The sequence below is a fragment of the Thamnophis sirtalis genome, unplaced genomic scaffold, assembly GCF_051295495.1.
Source record: "Thamnophis sirtalis isolate CommonGarterSnake01/CBP01778 unplaced genomic scaffold, rThaSir2_p1.2 scaffold_8, whole genome shotgun sequence".
Classification (NCBI taxonomy): Eukaryota; Metazoa; Chordata; class Lepidosauria; order Squamata; family Natricidae; genus Thamnophis; species Thamnophis sirtalis.
The window spans coordinates 50,169,787-50,186,547 of NW_028261388.1; the positions used below are offsets into that span (position 1 = coordinate 50,169,787).

A 16,761-nucleotide genomic window follows, 5' to 3' on the forward strand; every position below is an offset into this window, starting at 1 on the left:
CAGAGTCCCCAGTGCTCTTCCTTTTACAAAGAAAGCTTGAAACCCTTCTGAGACTATCCATCCTAAGGAATCTTTTGTCCTACACTGAGATTGGACAAAAAAGACTGGGATTGAAACCCGGAGGCAAAGCGTAAGAAACCTCTACTTCCAAGGGGTACCTACTATTTGTTGTGTCTCTCTCCTCCTCTTAGAGACCTCTTGCCACAGGTATTGGGTCATCTCCTGGTCTCTTGCGATACAGGCCAGCTCTGATAGTGCTGCTTGGGGCAGGTCCTGTCTCTCGAAGAGGACCTTCTCTTTCCCTCGGCTGTACTTTGTGGAGAAATCTGGGAAAGGAGACACAGATGATGGAATCATAGTAAAGGTTTGGGTTTCCTCCAGATGAAAAGACAGTAAAACCAGCCCTTTGGAGCATCATTCCCTCGGAGACCCAATTCAAATACTTTTGCGGTTGCTGGCTATGTCTATTTTAGGGGAAAGACAAACTGCATTCTCTTTTTCTTTCCTCCCCAGTTCCCAGTATATAGATACTGTAGGTTCCACCGAGCAAATTTGATGTTTCCCAGAAGAGTCTCATGGAAGCATAACAACTTGTGGAAAGTTCTTGTGGATACAGAAGCTCCACAAGGAGGGGTGCTTAGAGGGTCAGGAGCAACTTGGTTCAGCCCAGCCCCTAAAAGCAACCTAGAATATAGGAAGAGGCAGAATTGGCTTCTCTAGATGCCTACTGAAAGAGTATATGAATCAATACTGACTATTTGCTTTTATAATGAATTGCTTATGTTACTATATAATTGTTATTGATTAAACCAATATTTGCTGTTTACTTCTGATATGATATACTGCTAGAAATCATTTTTTAAGAATTAAGCTTTGTTATTGGCTTCTGTTTATGTTATTGTATACTGTCAGAAATTAGTTGTTTTCTAGCCTAGCAAATTGTAATCTTAATACTGGATGGCATTACTGCAAATGTTACCTTACTGCTGCGTCTTGATTCTATTCTTCGCTTCAAAGCTAGGGACATTCTTGAAAATATAGAAGAAATTGTTACACGGGAATATGAGGCTCCATAGATAAAGGAACCAAACTAGGGAGCTTTCCTGGCTCATAAATCCTTAAAGCATTCTGCTGAAAAACATCTTGGCAAAAGGGGGCTGTCACCCCCTACAACAACAATGGCGAACCTTTTTTTGGCTCGTGTACCATAAGTGGGGGGAACGCAGGGGGGTCGTGTGCGGGCATGCCGCACCCATAATGCAATGCACGACACCCCCCCAGTGCGCATGCACACACTACAGGTGTTCCCCCATTTTTTGCATACTTTTTTTTGCCCTTCCCAGGCTCCAGAGGCTTTATAGGAGCCTGGGGAGGGCAAAAACAGCCTTCCCTGCCCCCCAGACGTCCTCCGGAGGCTTCAGGAACCTTCAGGAGGCTTCCCTGAAGCCTCCGGAGCAGTTAAAATGATCCTCCGAGCAAACCGTAAGTCCGTTCCCGAACTTCCGGTTTGCCCTTAGGGCTGTTTTTTTTAGCTCTGGGGGCTTAAGGGAAGCTCATGAAGCCTCTGGAGGTCCTCCGGGGGGGACGGGGGAGGCTCTTTTCACCCTCCCCAATCTCCTATAAAGCCTCTGGAGCCTGAGGAGGGCGAAAAATGGCTTTAAAAAAGGATGAACTCAGCTGGCCAGCGTGCGCATGTGCACTGGCCAGCTGACAAAGGAGTGCCTCGCGTGCCCTGACAAATGGCTCCACGTGCTACCTGGCACGCCTGCCATAGGTTCGCCATCACTGCCCTACAACAAGGCTATAGGAATACTCCATAGATAAGGTAGACAGACAGGAACTTGAACAAAAGAACACTTTAAAGATCACGTTGGTAACGATTCTTTGTCTCTGATTGGGTAAACTTTGTTGCTATCTGCCTAAAATATATATAATATTCTGAGCCACTCTTGCAGGGGGGGGCTATTCCTTACATGCATTTGTATGTTTTGGATATAGTTTTGCCACCTAGCTTTTGCTATGGCCATTAATAAAAGCTGATATTTTTGCAAGCCTGGTCTTGAGTCTCAATCTCTTTGGCATTTCAGTGGCTTGGGGAAACTGCTGGAATCTTACACTACATAGAAGAGTCCACTCCTAAAGGAGCTCCTTCTCTTTCCCTCTCCATCCCCACCATGTACTCACCATGCTGCTCCACTTTGTGGAGTTCAATTTCAATAATAACTTTTGTCTTCCTTGGATCCTCCAATGTGGAGTTTGAAGGACTTGCTGGCCTGGCATTCCTTTGTCCCCAAACAGCATTGGAAGACTTTCCTACATCGCTCTCAAAATCTTAGGAACCTAGGAAAAGGAATGGAATGGAGTAAATCCTCTTTTCCAGAATCTACCTGCTCTGCCTGCTCTATGTCCAGGACAGGGAGAGCATTTGGGCAAAGAGAGAAGCTCCTTCTGTGTAAATCTCTGTGAAGGAGCCGAGTCCTAAAGGCATCCCTTCCCTACCTTACCCCTCTCAGTTTCCCCATTCCAGGGCAAAGCATCATTGAGAAACCTTCCATCCCCCAAACAAGAAAAACCATTGAGAAGCTCTTTAGAGCATCCCTTCTGAAGACCGACTTACATCTGCGAAAACATTTTCACTCTGCTCAGTGAACAGTGGCAGTTGGTGACCTTTGACTTTTCACCTCTGGATGGATGAAGTCATACCGCCAATAGAATTCCCACAGAGGTGAAGGCCTCCTTTGGGATCTACCAAAGGTGACCTGCTCCAACCTTTCTGCGTACACAGTTGGCGGCCAAATATCTCTAGGAACCTACTAGCAAATCTCTCAAGCTGCCTCTTTCTCATCTTTTGGTACAGAAGCTAGAGCTCTTTGTATGTAGCCTGCCTTTTTATATACAAGCTCCATTAAGCTCTCTGACTAAGCAAAACTCACTAATTCAGCTGAGTCTAGAGTCAGTTCCCTCTTTTTTTTTTCTGCTTAGGTGCAGATACCTTTTTGTGCATGCCAAACTACTGTTAGTTAGTCTGAGTTTAAGGACAGAGAAAGAGAGCACAGAAATTCTCTCCTGAGCTTTTGAACTTCAGACATCATTTCTCATACAGCAATTCAGGCCAGAAAGAAAATGTATTGATGGAAAAGTTTCAACCTTCAGAGCTTAATGATCCTAGGCCTCAAATCACATGACTCTCTTTTAGACTAGTTCCAATATTGAGGCAACAGGTTCTTAAGAAAGCCAAAGGATCAGATCTTTCCTTTTTATCCAACAGGCCGATAGACTGCCCGTTAGTATGGAAGTTCTATTAAACCATTATGATAGCTCTCTGCCAGTAGTTTTTGTACTTTGGTGCACATCACAGCTCCACCCTCTCAATTCTTTCTGTTTGCTTAAAGGCACCCTCATTTTTCTTCTGCACAACAAAGTTCAAGTCCAAGAGAGGGAGAGAAAGAAAATATCCTTCCCCAACCAAATCCCTCCCTCAAGCTAGGCTGAAGGCTGAGAATTGTACATAGGAACTAGGATTAGAGGCCTTTGCTATGCTAGAAACCAGCCATAACCAGAATTTACTGATATGATAGTTACTCTAGAGACAACCCCTAGGAACTAGGGCCATAAAAGGAAATCTGTAAATAAAGGCAACGTGGGATAGAATTAGATAGTGGGAGATGTAATCGGTGGCGGAGCTAATGTATTCGTTTTAGACACTTTGGATAGGTTGTGACATCATTATTACTAAGCCAGTGAAGAAGAGGTGTGAGGTAAATTTGTAACGGTACTAGGGAATACAATGCAAATGTATTGATGATTTAGGGTGTGTCCACTATACCTAAGTATGCGTGATTCACCCGCTTTGCAAACTGAAGAATAAAATTGCCATTGTTTTCTCTTGGAAGTTTTGGCTGGTGATTGTTTATTTCCAAACTAGACAATGAATCCCACAACTTTGGGGCTTCCCGGGATTTTCCAGACAGCGATAGGAGTCACTGAACAAGCATCAACTGGGAAGACAATCTCTGCTTTAGAGAGTTTTTTCATGTTTGATAAAATATACAGATTTGGGGTATAGGTAGTCCTCGAGGTACGACCACAATTCAGCCCAACCTGTCTGTTGCTAAGACAAACAATTGTTAAGTGAGTTTTGCCCCATTTTACTACCTTTCTTGCCATGGCTGTTAAATGAATTATTGCATTTATTAACATGGTTGTTAAGTGAATCTGGCTTTCCTATTGACTTTGCTTGTCAGAAGGTTGCTAAAGGTGATCACATGACTCGGGACATTGCAACTGTCATAAATATGAGTCTGTTGCCAAGCCTCTTGATCACGTGACTTTTGATCACACAGCCATGGAGTTGTCAGGGTTCCAAATAGCATCCAAAATTAAATCAGAGTCCAAGGCAAAGTATTGCTGAAAGTTCCAATTTATTAAGAGAGTCATGTTGGCACATCTGGGAAAACGTGAATCTGAAAAATTCCCGGTTTTCCCTACCCAGTTGAAAGTTCAAGATCTTGCCCCACACCCACAAACCCATCACATGGTCCAATCTTCCACTGCCATGCTGGCAGTTCCACCCATCCAGTACTGGTCAGGTGCAGAGGTGCAGAGACAAAGGATGACCTTGGCTTTCTTGAAGGAATTTTGTTTTGGCTACATAGCATCTAACTCCGTACAATCCCCCCTCCCATTTTCCTATAATAGAAAAGGCATAGTAGAATAATAGAAAGTGTGGCAGGCCAAACATCCAAAAGGAATATGGCTGCAGGCCTGATGGGGGATGCCGCAAAGGTCATAAGTTTGAAAAGATGCCTTAGGTCACTTTTTTCAGTGCCCTTTGTAACTTTGAATGGTCAATAAATGAATTGTTGTAAGTTGAGAACTACCTGTTGGTTTCTTATAGTTCAGCTAGCTTATTCCTCCTCGTCTCTTGATATTCTTTCCAGGTTTTCTGGCATTGTCATTCATCCCAAGATAACACAACAGAAAGGTTGATTAATCAGGTATTTCTCTCCATTACACCCTTGTAAAAAATTCTCTCAAACATGTGATGTATGACGCAAACAACCCAGGAACCTTGTTAATTTTTAAGAAGCATTCTTTATGGTTATTAAGATCTTAATTTTTGTGGGAATCATAACAATGATCTCCCTTTGTTATGGTGCAATACAACTTGAATGGGAGCCCTGATTTTCTCGAAAGATGTATCGTTCAAAGCTTTTAAAACAAACAAACAAATGTTTGAACTTTGGGGGCTTTTATAAATTTTTATAAAACATTCCTTAAGACCTTACTTAAAAAAAAATCATTCATCACCATCCCAGGTTCTCAACAAATCCAGTCTTGTTTCTTCTGATTGTTTAAAACTTCAGTTCAGTTATACTCAAAATTTAGAGATAGAATCAAGATCATGTGAAGTCTTAATACCATTTTATAAAGTCTTGGTAAGGCCACACTTGGAATACTGTATTCAGTTTTGGTTGCCACAATGTAAAAAAGATGTTGAGACTCTAGAAAGAGTGCAGAGAAGAGCAACAAAGATGGTTAGGGGACTGGAGGCTAAAACATATGAAGAACGGTTGCAGAAACTGGGTATGTTTAGATCACCTCAAACTATGGCCCATGGGCTGGATATGGCCCGCCAATGGAAAGTATCTGGCCTGTGGAGTGGTGGGATTCAGCCTTGCACCTCACTGTTGGCCTTATCTTCCAAGGAGCATCCACTCCAGCTGCACTCCTGGTTAGTTTTATCATTGGTTGAGCTGCACTTCTGATCACACCGCTGCTGCCGGATGTAAGGCTGAAGGATGCTGGGGAGGACCAGCCGCTGAGGGGTGATCTCACCAGTGCAGCCACATGATTCGGGGCCGGTGGGTGAATAGGGGAGGGACTGCTGATGATTGGGGGACTGGAGGCTAAAACATGAGGAACGGTTGCAGGAACTGGGTATGTCTAGTTTAATGAAAAGGACTAGGAGAGACATGAAAGCAGTGTGCCAATATCTTAGGGGTTGCCACAAAGAAGAGGAAGTCAAACTATTTTCCAAAGCACCTGAGGGCAGAACAAGAAGCACTGGGTGGAAATTAATCATATGATCCAGGGCCGGTGGATGAGTAAGGGAAAGTACAGCAAGGACAAAGACAAAATGGACTGCTAAATTGGCCATGCCCACCCAGCCACATGCCCACCTAGCCATGGCCACCCAGCGGGTCTGGCCTCCCAACAGTCTGAGGGATCATGAATCGGCCCAGTTTAAAAAGTTTGGGGACTCCTGCCATAAATGAATGGTCACTTTAGTGGGGACAGTAAAGGCATCATTTCATACTATGCAGGGAAAGGTGATGGTAAAGTATTTGTTTTACCAAGAAAACTGCATGGAAAGATGTGCTGTAAAGTGATTAGCAATGTAGTGCCAGATGATGAACTCCTCAGGTCACATGGACGCAACACCTTGTTGAGGAAGAGCTGAGGATCTCATGTTGTTTATAATATGGGTATATTAAAATCTTTGAAAGGACTAGTTGCTGATGTTACCATGCAGGACAAAAAACCTGGAAGCTACAAACACAATCTGGACCCATTATGCAAAGGCCTAATTCTTTGGAGAAGTCCATAATGCTAGGAAAAGTATTAGGATGGTGAGAGAGGACAATATGGACTAAATTACAGTAGCAATGTATACACTATTGGAAGACTTGAAGGATCATGAAGGATTGTCCTGGAAAACCCATGTGGTTGTTAAGAGTTGACACCACAATCAATTTTCAATTATTTTAAATCAAACCTATATAGCTGCATTTCAATCTAAGCCTCTAGGTCAGGGCTGTTAAACTCATGATCCGTCATGTGCTGGCTATGCCCAGTTTAGCTAAGGGGAAAAAAGTTGTGATACGTTTCATGATGATGCGAGTTTGACACCTCTGCTCTAGGGGGCTCAAAAAACAACAGTAGAATGAGAATTATCATAAAAAAATTATTGAGCCATTCCATGTCTTCCACTTTTTTCCAGGTCTGTTTTTCCAGGTTACAATTGTTAGGGAATAGAAACTGAGGCAGAATTGAGATGGAAGTAAGAACCAAGCAGAACGTTCAGACCAGATATTTTGCTAAAGCTTTCATCAATCTTATTGGCTTCAAGAAGTTTGTTGACTCCCGATATCCCAGGCCTTTATATAAAGATTACCTCGATGATCTTAGATCATCATCAGAAAGATATCTGAAAATTTTAAGTCCACAAGGGTAAAGCCAAATTCTGACAGCATCAATAAGAGAGATATATTCCTAACAATGGGAAAATTTATTTCATAAAGTAACATGTTTCACAGTATATGTATATGCAGTATTGTAAACCATCAATATTAATATTGTAATGGAGATAGTCAATTATTGTGTACCACAAGCAATAACTTGTTATACATTAACAAAGCAATTTGCACAGGAAAACACTTAAAGAAAATAGATAGGATTTTAGACTGTTGTAACTTTGACTCTCGAATATTGATTTCCTTTAGCAGCACACATAACTACTCATCCTATGCTCATACATGCTTTGTTGCATTTTTTGTGGTACTCTGCTGCCAGATTTTATAATCCACTGAAGATGCTGAGGCCTGTATTTGAAATTTAATAGGAGAACTATAGTAACTGAAATTAAATGTTCAAACAAGGACCGCATAAAATTGCACTACCGAGAATACAGTTGTGTTGATAACATTATAATACCAATGCATAACACAGATGTTAACATTATGGAACCAGAAAATTTATAGTTCTACTGCTGTTCCAAAATGTACAATTTTAAAAGCACAATATAGAAGTCACTGTATAATGACTGTTCTTTAATGAGTAGAAGTGTTATATGATATGATTTATATAAATACATTGGAACAGTATTAGAGAAATTGAAATGATGGTTTATTTTTACTGCTCCATGGAATGAGGTGCTTCACTCAGATACCACAAAAGGAAAATATTTTGTAAACAGAGCATACTATAACAGTCTGCAAATACAGCAAAAGGAACAGACGTATTTAGCATGGTCCTTCTCAAAAAAGGTATTCATAAATTTAAAAAAGCAAGCAATATAAATAGGTGTGACAATATGACTAAGAAAAGACTATCTTGCTTAACAGTAGTATGGGACAGACATATATTTCCTTCATAACATGAAAATACTACATTTAAGTGCCATCTGTTGCAAAAAGTTTGAAAGCAGACTATTGCAAGTTTACAAAGCATTATGTAGAGGATTATAGAATCTGCCTCAAGAAGCATCACCTATAACACTGATGTTTGTCTGTGGAAAGTGATATATTTAACTTGTCAGAATAGTACATAAACCATTGTTTTGTTTGATACCATATTTGAGAGACATTACTTCTATACATTTGTAAAGGAAAAAGCTAGGAGAGTTGAAATATATGGACCATCTATCCAATTACTTTAGACAGATCTTCCTATCAAAATGAATATAAAATTTCCTTCAACTTAGAAAGCAACATTCATATTAGAATAGAAAGCTATATAATGAGAATAAGGTCAGGAGGAGAATAACAATAAAGCTGCAACAAATTTTCTCGTGTCTGCAAAACAAAGCATGTGCAATGATAGGAAAAATATATTACTATATATTGTTTAAAATTATTTCAATTGTTGGGGGAATTCACTTCTACAAATCTTCATAAACCTCTATTATAATTTATTTCCCAACATTAATATTAAACAATTGGCATCTTAATTAAACTTTCACAGTTCTTTGGTGAATACTTACGTATAAATATACCAGTTATCAGATACTGGAAGTGGTTCTACGTTCTAACAAAAGGGCATTTAAAATGGTATTTAAATTCTTATATAAGAATGTTCAAGAAACAATTGTTTAAAACTCTTATGTGCGTTATTCAGAGAAACTAATACATGCTTGTTGGCCTTGAAAGACAAACTTAATGTTATACTTTCCTATGAACTAAAGTGGAATTGAAACAAGCATAACTTTCCTTGCATTGTGTCCATTAAAGGAACAGAATGAGATCACTACTTAAGATTAATTCTGTGCATGATTCCCCACCCTGTCACCTTTGTGTAGTAACCTAAGAATTAATGTTCAGTGCATCTGATTAAAGTATTGCACATACAGAATTAAATCAATGCCCAGTTCTATTAGTTATTTTTTAACTAATATTTTCTACCAAGTTTAAATAATTATATCTTAAATAATTTATCTTTCCATAAAATCTTGTGTCGGTAATGTTTTAGGTGCTAAACAAATTAAAGGATCTGTGGTCGAATTGCTGTTGGTAGATCTGGATGGTATAGGAGGTGCCGGAGGGCGTCTTGCTGGCAATAGATGAAAAGATCCAGAACTTTTGTTATGACCACTGTAAACAGTAATGTTTGAGTCAGTGATATTTTGTTCAGTGCCCAGTGAAAAATAAGTTGTTTGCAGGGAAGAAGCTCTTTTTAAATCAGTGGGATTGGCCAATGGTTTCAGGGTTAATACTAAATCGTCCTCTTCAAATGTTACCCAACCTTTTTGTTTTCCATTGTTAGATATAGAAGATGTACTCTGCAAACTAAAATCATCTTCAAATGTATCAACATAAAATGTAGCTTTGCCTTTCTGATGAATAGGCGGCTTTAGAGATGGAAAAGGTTTAGAAGTGGGTCCTTCTGCTGAACAATGTGAAGTTGCTCCAAATTCTTCAGATTCAGTTCTAAATGGATTTCCAGTGGTAATATTTTTTTCAGTAAAAGGGTTTGTGCTGTTTAATCTGGTAGCAAATGGATTCAGGGAACTGGACATGTATACCTCAGATTTACTGTGTGCTAGTGTATGTGGCGTACTTATGCTACTGAAATTAAAATTGTCTGTTGCAGAAGGCAGGTTTGTCAGCTTCTTTTGACTTAAAGATACAATCGGTGACATTTGAACTGACTGAATTTTAGATTCAGAAAACAGCTGAAAGGACAGATCTTCAAAAGGATCATTGTTTAGTTGTGTTTCAAGCTGAACAGCATGGACTCCATTTGTTCTAATCTGAAAAATAAATATAACATTCAAATATGTAACTTGTCTGATAAAAGATCCATTGTTTGTGAAAGAAGCAGTGGATTTGAACATCTGCCTCATTACTTTCATTGCATTATCCCTGTCAGAATATATACACAAATGGATCTACTATATACACAAACATACTATATACTTACAGTATGAAAGAAAAATTACAGGAAGTTTTAAGATCACAACAGAATGTTTGGATTAAAAGCACTGCATAGTATAAAGAATTGAAGCATTAAACTGATACAAATTCATGTGCAGAAAAAAGTTAATATAAAATATTTTTCATAATGAAATCTTAGTAATTAAGTCTTGAGTCTTCTCATTTTTAAGTACAGGTTATATTAATTTGAAAAGAGTAATGAGAAAGTTCCACTCATGCTTGATAAACAGGCCAAAATAGAAAATATTTTCTCTGTCATTTATCTATTAGAAATATCTCCCATGAATTTCAACAGAATTAAAGCACAGTGGAAATGGAAATCATACACAAGCTCCTCAGCCCTACCTAACATTCTCACCCATCCAATGCCTTTCTCTAGTGAGCTCAGACAATTGCCCTAAGGTGATTCAAGCCAATGGCCTGGCTCACCCTCCCAGCACAGGAACATAAGATGCCTTGTCCAAGTACAGAAAATGAGTTTAAACTTAAAGACAAGTTGTTTTTAATCATTTAGACACATTCTACATTTTTTTAATATTAAAAAATCTATTATGTAAAACTAAACTCCAATAAATATAATTGGACACAATGTAAAACCATCAAAGGTTATGACTTGAAATATTATGCTTTAATATTGACATTACATTTAGCAAAGCGTGACTTGAAAATTCACTATACTTAAAAATCAATGATCAATATATAACACTGAAGCTTAATTGCAGAATAAATAGAAACAAAACAGTTTAGCAGTAATTAATGTATTTTGTTTATGGACTAGGTTATTACCAAAACCGGAAAGATCAGATTACTACATTTTAAATTATGTTTATTGCATTGATCTCAGATGCAAAGAAGTTTTTTTAAAAATATCTAAGATTAACTTTATTTTAAAGTTAAACTAGATAGATTATATGTGAAATGTAACTTTTAAAAAAATATGACAGAGAAAGTTGACTTAACCAACAAGAAAAATTGAAAAAAATTGAAACCGATATTTTTCCTGATTCTGTAATGTTGTCTCTCAGGCTACTTGTGTTGATCAGTGTTAAATAGTTTCAGATAGTGAGAGAATCAAGCACCCTCAGTTGCAAGAGTTCTCAAAATGTAAGGTTCACTTGAAGAATTATAAAGACGACTTCATTTTATTTTATTAAATAAGCTGCTAAACTGTTCTGCTCCCTTTTACCATGGCAATAGCAAGAAGCTGTGCATCCCCATCTCTCTTGTCAATTAATGTGTCAGGGACAAAAATAAGGCAATTTTTGATAAATGTTAAGTCTCTCTAGTATGCTGTCATACTACTTCCATTCTTTCCACTTCCAAAGAATGTTTAGGACAAATGGGTATATTGAAACATATATAACACAATTTGAAAACTCTTGCCCCTATAGGGCATAGCATGTCAAGTTAAGTAAGTTGCCTTACATGTCAATAATGATGCATATTTGCCTATTCATACAGGCAGGTGATTTCAGTGCAAGCACAGATGTATGAACATAATTGTTCATACATCTTTTATGCTAGAATTTATGGAGAACATAGAATGGATGAAAAAATGTAAGACCAGTAAAGAATCAGGTACCTTTTACCCTGAAGGTTGATCCTGCTTGTGAGAAGGAGACAGATATCAAAAGAAAACATTAGGGAGAAATCCAAGGTAACATGCTTCCAAAAGACTCAGTATTACATTGGCCACATTAAGGGGAACTATAATTCAGGTACAATGTACATGCAGACATCTTTTTCCTGCACTAACCTGAGAACCTCAGAACAAACAGCGTTTCTCTTTGGGCCTGGTTACAAAGAAGGCTGCTAGTTGCAAGAAGTGGATTTTGTGTCGTCTTAACAACAATGGGTATATTCCTGTCCTTACTCAAACTTTTTTATATTCCTATGAAAAGTTGGGCAGGGCTTGGATGAGGGATGAATTCTCTTGAAATATAATTGGATATAGGGCAAAAGTTACTTAGATCAAATACCAATTATATTGTACATTATGGAATTGCCAAATTATGAAATATTCTAAAGGTTCACAATTTTTCTCCTGGTGTTCTCTTGGTGTTCTATTTTCTGAAGACAAGTTAATAAAGGTATTAATTTCCTCATTTGCTTCATAGTTCACAATAGTATGCTATGTATGTACAATTGCTAATATACATCAAAAATGGATTTTAAATTATAAGATACATTTTTGAAAGTTATTTTACTTTTAACAAAGTAAACAAAGGTAAACGGGCACATACAATTTACATTTTTCGATTATTTTCTTATAGCCAATGAAAAACTGTATTTTTTCATCTGGCTGATCTTTCACTGTAATAAATTGAAATTGAATTTATTTGTCCACGTTTTAAAGACTTAATTAATTCCCCCCCTCTTTATTTTGGTATTCTGTTGTTGCAAATTTTATTTTGTATTAATTTCAATATTTTCTTTTTTCTTTTTTTCTTTTTTTGCCTTTTGGAAGTTTAAATATTTTTCTGTTTCTGTTCAGGAAACGATTTGCAGAAACAGAACCTCTCCAGGAATTAAAATTTTGGCACAGATTTTGACTATGATGAAGATAAACCTAACTAAGGTCCAATGTACTGAATCCAAGATAATTCTAAACATAATTTGTTAATCCCTTCACTTGAGTTATGCCTATGCTTCCTTGTGACAGAGATTAGGAAGCAATAGAACAGCTCAGCCTTAATTTGGACTTGAATAGTTTAAGCCTATATTAGCAATTTATAAGTTGTTCAGCTTTCTATACTGATACAGCAGTATTTTTGAGTGGAGCAGTATACAGGAGTAGCAGTACATGAATTGCACCCAAAACAAAATGTTTAAAAAATATTCTGTACGTACTTGCTTTTGTGATGGAATGTTGTCAGAAGGCAAACTTTGGGATGATTTGCTGCGGGGGGGAGGTTGTGGTGGTGCCTCCAGGTTTGCTGGAGAAGCTGCTTGAGACGTTGCTGTCATAGGTATAAGTGGCTCCTGCATCTTTACAACAGAGGTGGGTTGAACAGGAACTGCTCCTTGTGGTTTAAGTGGTTCAGGAAGTATAGGTGACCCTATAAATACATTTTATTTTCTTAGTTCCAATACCAAAAGTGTTTTTAATAATGATAGAGATAATAGTTGAAATGCCAAATCTAGTCTGAGCAACTGGCTGACTGTGCAACAGACTATGATGTTTTTTTTAAAAAAAAAATCTATGGGTTAGTGGGACACACATACACTTAATCAACCTAACAACAAGAAACTGCTATTCCTTGAGCATCATTTTAGAAGAAAACAGAGGATATAAACCTTAAAAATAAATAAATAAATAAATAAATAAATAAATAAATAAATAAATAAATAAATAAATAAATACTTTTCTTAACTCTTTAATTCAGTTGCACACTCACTACAGTGTGCAACTTATATCTAGGCTGCATTTTAACTAACAGACAATTTCTTTGCAATACAGCAGAAAAATACTAATTTGTGAGCAGTTGTATGCCACTGTCTCAAAATTTGTTTTAAATAGTGTGAAGCTCTACGGAAGAGAAGTTGAAATCTTGCTTAACACTGCACATTTGCATTATAAATAGCTCCAATTGTTTTATAATTTGCATTACTACTGTAATTAATTTGGCTCAGCAACAGTGTATTTTCCTTGAACCCCCCCCCCCAAGTGCAAAAAAGCCAAACGTTAATAATAGGTACTGGTATTACATACAATATTTTGTTACATTCATATTAGAATGTAATTTTTAAATTGCTTTTTAAATATTTTGAAATTTTGAAAAAATACTAATATTTAAAGGAGAAAGAGTTGGAAATACAATGACCAACCAATTTCCCCTATTTTTTTGATGTTATATAGATATACCACTACTCAAGAAAAGCTACACCACAAATCCTGGATTCTAGAATTGTTTCACATAATGCAGTAATTATTTTAGATTTGAACGTCTTAAAAAATAATTGGGAATTTCCTTTTCCAAATCACTGTCAAGACATTTCATTTATTAAATGTTCATTTATTAAAAGCCCTGAAAAAAACCAGTAGCAATTCTTTCTTATAGACAAAAAAAGCAAAACATGCTTTGCAATTTTTATTTTATTTATTAATAAAATTTATATGATGGCCCAACTCACTCACAGTGAATCTTGCCTTATAGTTGACCTAAATACTAACTCGCTTTAAAAATAAGAAGTGGGTTTTTTGGAATTAGATTTCATCCAAGGGATAGCATCTATATTCCCTTGAATGCACTTATAACACTCTTTTATGTAGAAGAATTACATTAAAAAAAAAAGAAAAAATGCATAATATACTTACCAATTTTACCTGTTGTTAGTTCTGGTGGCTTAGGGTGGAGTTCAGGCACATGCTTTCCTATAGAAGGACGCACATGACTTTGTGGTACACTAATAACTCCAGCTCGGGGAGGAACAATCTGAAACAGAAATATAGACTTTTAAGCATGACTATAATTGGAATTGATTTGTTTCAAAGTAGGCTGGGAACTTAAGCCAGTTGTCCCTAGCCTAGTGTCCTGCAGATTCATTGGGCTTCGGTTCTATTGTCTTCCAGACTGATAGTCTCTAGATGCCCCATTTATGTGGAGGTCTCAAGTTAGAGAAGGCTGCTTCACATATTTCTTGATATCCTAGCAATTAATAAAAGCTTTACATTCTTCAATGAAAAAATAAGTACATATATGGATCTTGGGCATCTACCAAGAAAATATCTATTGGATCTGCACAACTCTTATAAATTATAAAGTCAAGGAGAAAGAGGCCAACCTGTGGTAACTTGCAATGTGCTATGTTTGTATTCCTGCCTGAGGAGGACTCCAATTTATACCAGCATCAAATGCAAATGCAAACTGATCAAATTACTGGAGGGGAAAATAGAAGATCTGCAAACGTTTAATCATTTTGAGACTTATCTGTGGAAATGAGAAATTCTGGAAAGGAGATTAAGCCCGTCTACAAACTGAACCCAACAAGGAAGAAACAACTACCAAGAAAAATGGAGCCTTAGAAGAAAAAGGAGGCAACAGGTCACTCAGAAGGCAAAACGCCTGAGAGGACTTTGATTGCCACTGGAGCTTAACATTCAGTTTCTTATCCTCCCCCTGGAAGAACACATGCAGATATCTGGAGAAGAATCTTCATCGACTGTTACAATAACAGGAAGAAAAGTAGCTCAGACTGTCACAGAGAAGAAGAGTCTGTTGGGTATCCAGAAGAGGAAAAGGCATGTGTTCATGACTTCTCAGAGAAATAGAATCAGCAATCTGCAGACCAGACAACCTATCAAGCTGCCTTCCAGATACAAAGTTCAAAGATGTGACAGAGAGGCTTACCCAACTAATTGAATTCATTGGTTATTATTCCTTTCTCCTCATTCATGTTGGGATGAATGATACAACAAAAAAGAGCCTGGAAAAAAAATCAAGGGAGGCGGAAAGGAAAAGAGGAACACAGGTGATGTCAACATCCAATGAGAGAATGGAGGATTTCTGAGGTAAACCATTGGCTCAAGGGATAGTGCTGCCTGGACAATGGGTCTACCTACTTATATGTAGGGTTCCTGGCAAGAGACAGGGTGCAGCTCACAAAGACTGGGAAGTATGGGCTTGAAACACATCTTGTTTGAGTCATCTGAAAGGCTTTAAACTGAATCTGGCCAATTTCTAGGACCAAACCCAAAGTATAAATACCAAGACAACGAATCTGACAATAAGGAAGTAAGTGGTGATGAGGAAATGATACTCAGGTACAAAACAGGAGATGCAGCTAGCAAATGCAAGTCAGCCATAAAGGGTTCAGATGCCTGTACACTAATAAAAATATGGGGAACAAACAGGGAGGACCTGAAGTTGTAATGCAGGAGGGCAGATACAATATTGTTGCTATTGCTGAAAATTGGTGTGATGGAAGCTATGTTTGGAACATACTGATAAAAACAAATAATTTGTTCAAAAGAAACAGATGCAACAAAAGGGGAGCTGCACTGTATGTAGAGATCATGGAGCACCGGGGAACTACCAGAGGACTGGAAAAGAGCTGATGTGGTTCCCATCTTCAAAAAAGGGGAAAAAAACAGATCCAGGAAACTACAGACCTATCAGCCTGGCCTCAATACCAGCAAAGATTCTGGAAAAGATAATCAAGCAACGAATTAGCGAAAACCTAGAAGCAAACAAAGTAATAGCCAAAAGCCAACATGGGTTTGTCAAAAACAGATCATGCCAGACTAATCTTATTGCATTCTTTGATAATGTGACAAAATTAGTGGACCAGAGAAATGCCGTCGATATAGTTTACTTGGACTTCAGTAAGGCATTTGATAAGGTAGACCATAACCTACTACTAGATAAAGTAGAAGAATGTGGGTTGGACAGCACCACCACCATCGTAACTGGCTGACCAACCGCATTCAACGTGTAGCCCTCAATGGAACTGCATCTTCATGGAGGGAAGTATGCAGTGGAGTACCCCAAGGCTCTGTTTTAGGCCCAGTACTCTTCAACATCTTCATCAATGATTTGGATGAGGA

At 37.8% G+C, this 16,761-nt stretch overlaps 1 protein-coding gene across 5 annotated transcripts in view; it reads right to left on the reverse strand.

The window, feature by feature from the left end:
* Positions 1-7,272: 7,272 nt before the first annotated feature.
* SYNJ1 (synaptojanin 1) overlaps positions 7,273-16,761 on the reverse strand; it is a 59,121-nt gene continuing 49,632 nt past the window's right edge. For all 5 annotated transcript variants that reach the window (XM_087721605.1, XM_087721601.1, XM_087721602.1 and 2 more), the window contains 3 exons: positions 14,533-14,650; positions 13,065-13,273; positions 7,273-10,030 (listed from right to left, as the gene is read on the reverse strand). In XM_087721605.1, coding sequence (XP_087577731.1) covers positions 9,212-10,030; positions 13,065-13,273; positions 14,533-14,650 — 1,146 coding nt within the window. In that variant the 3' untranslated portion in view covers positions 7,273-9,211. The remainder of the gene's footprint in view (positions 10,031-13,064; positions 13,274-14,532; positions 14,651-16,761) is intronic.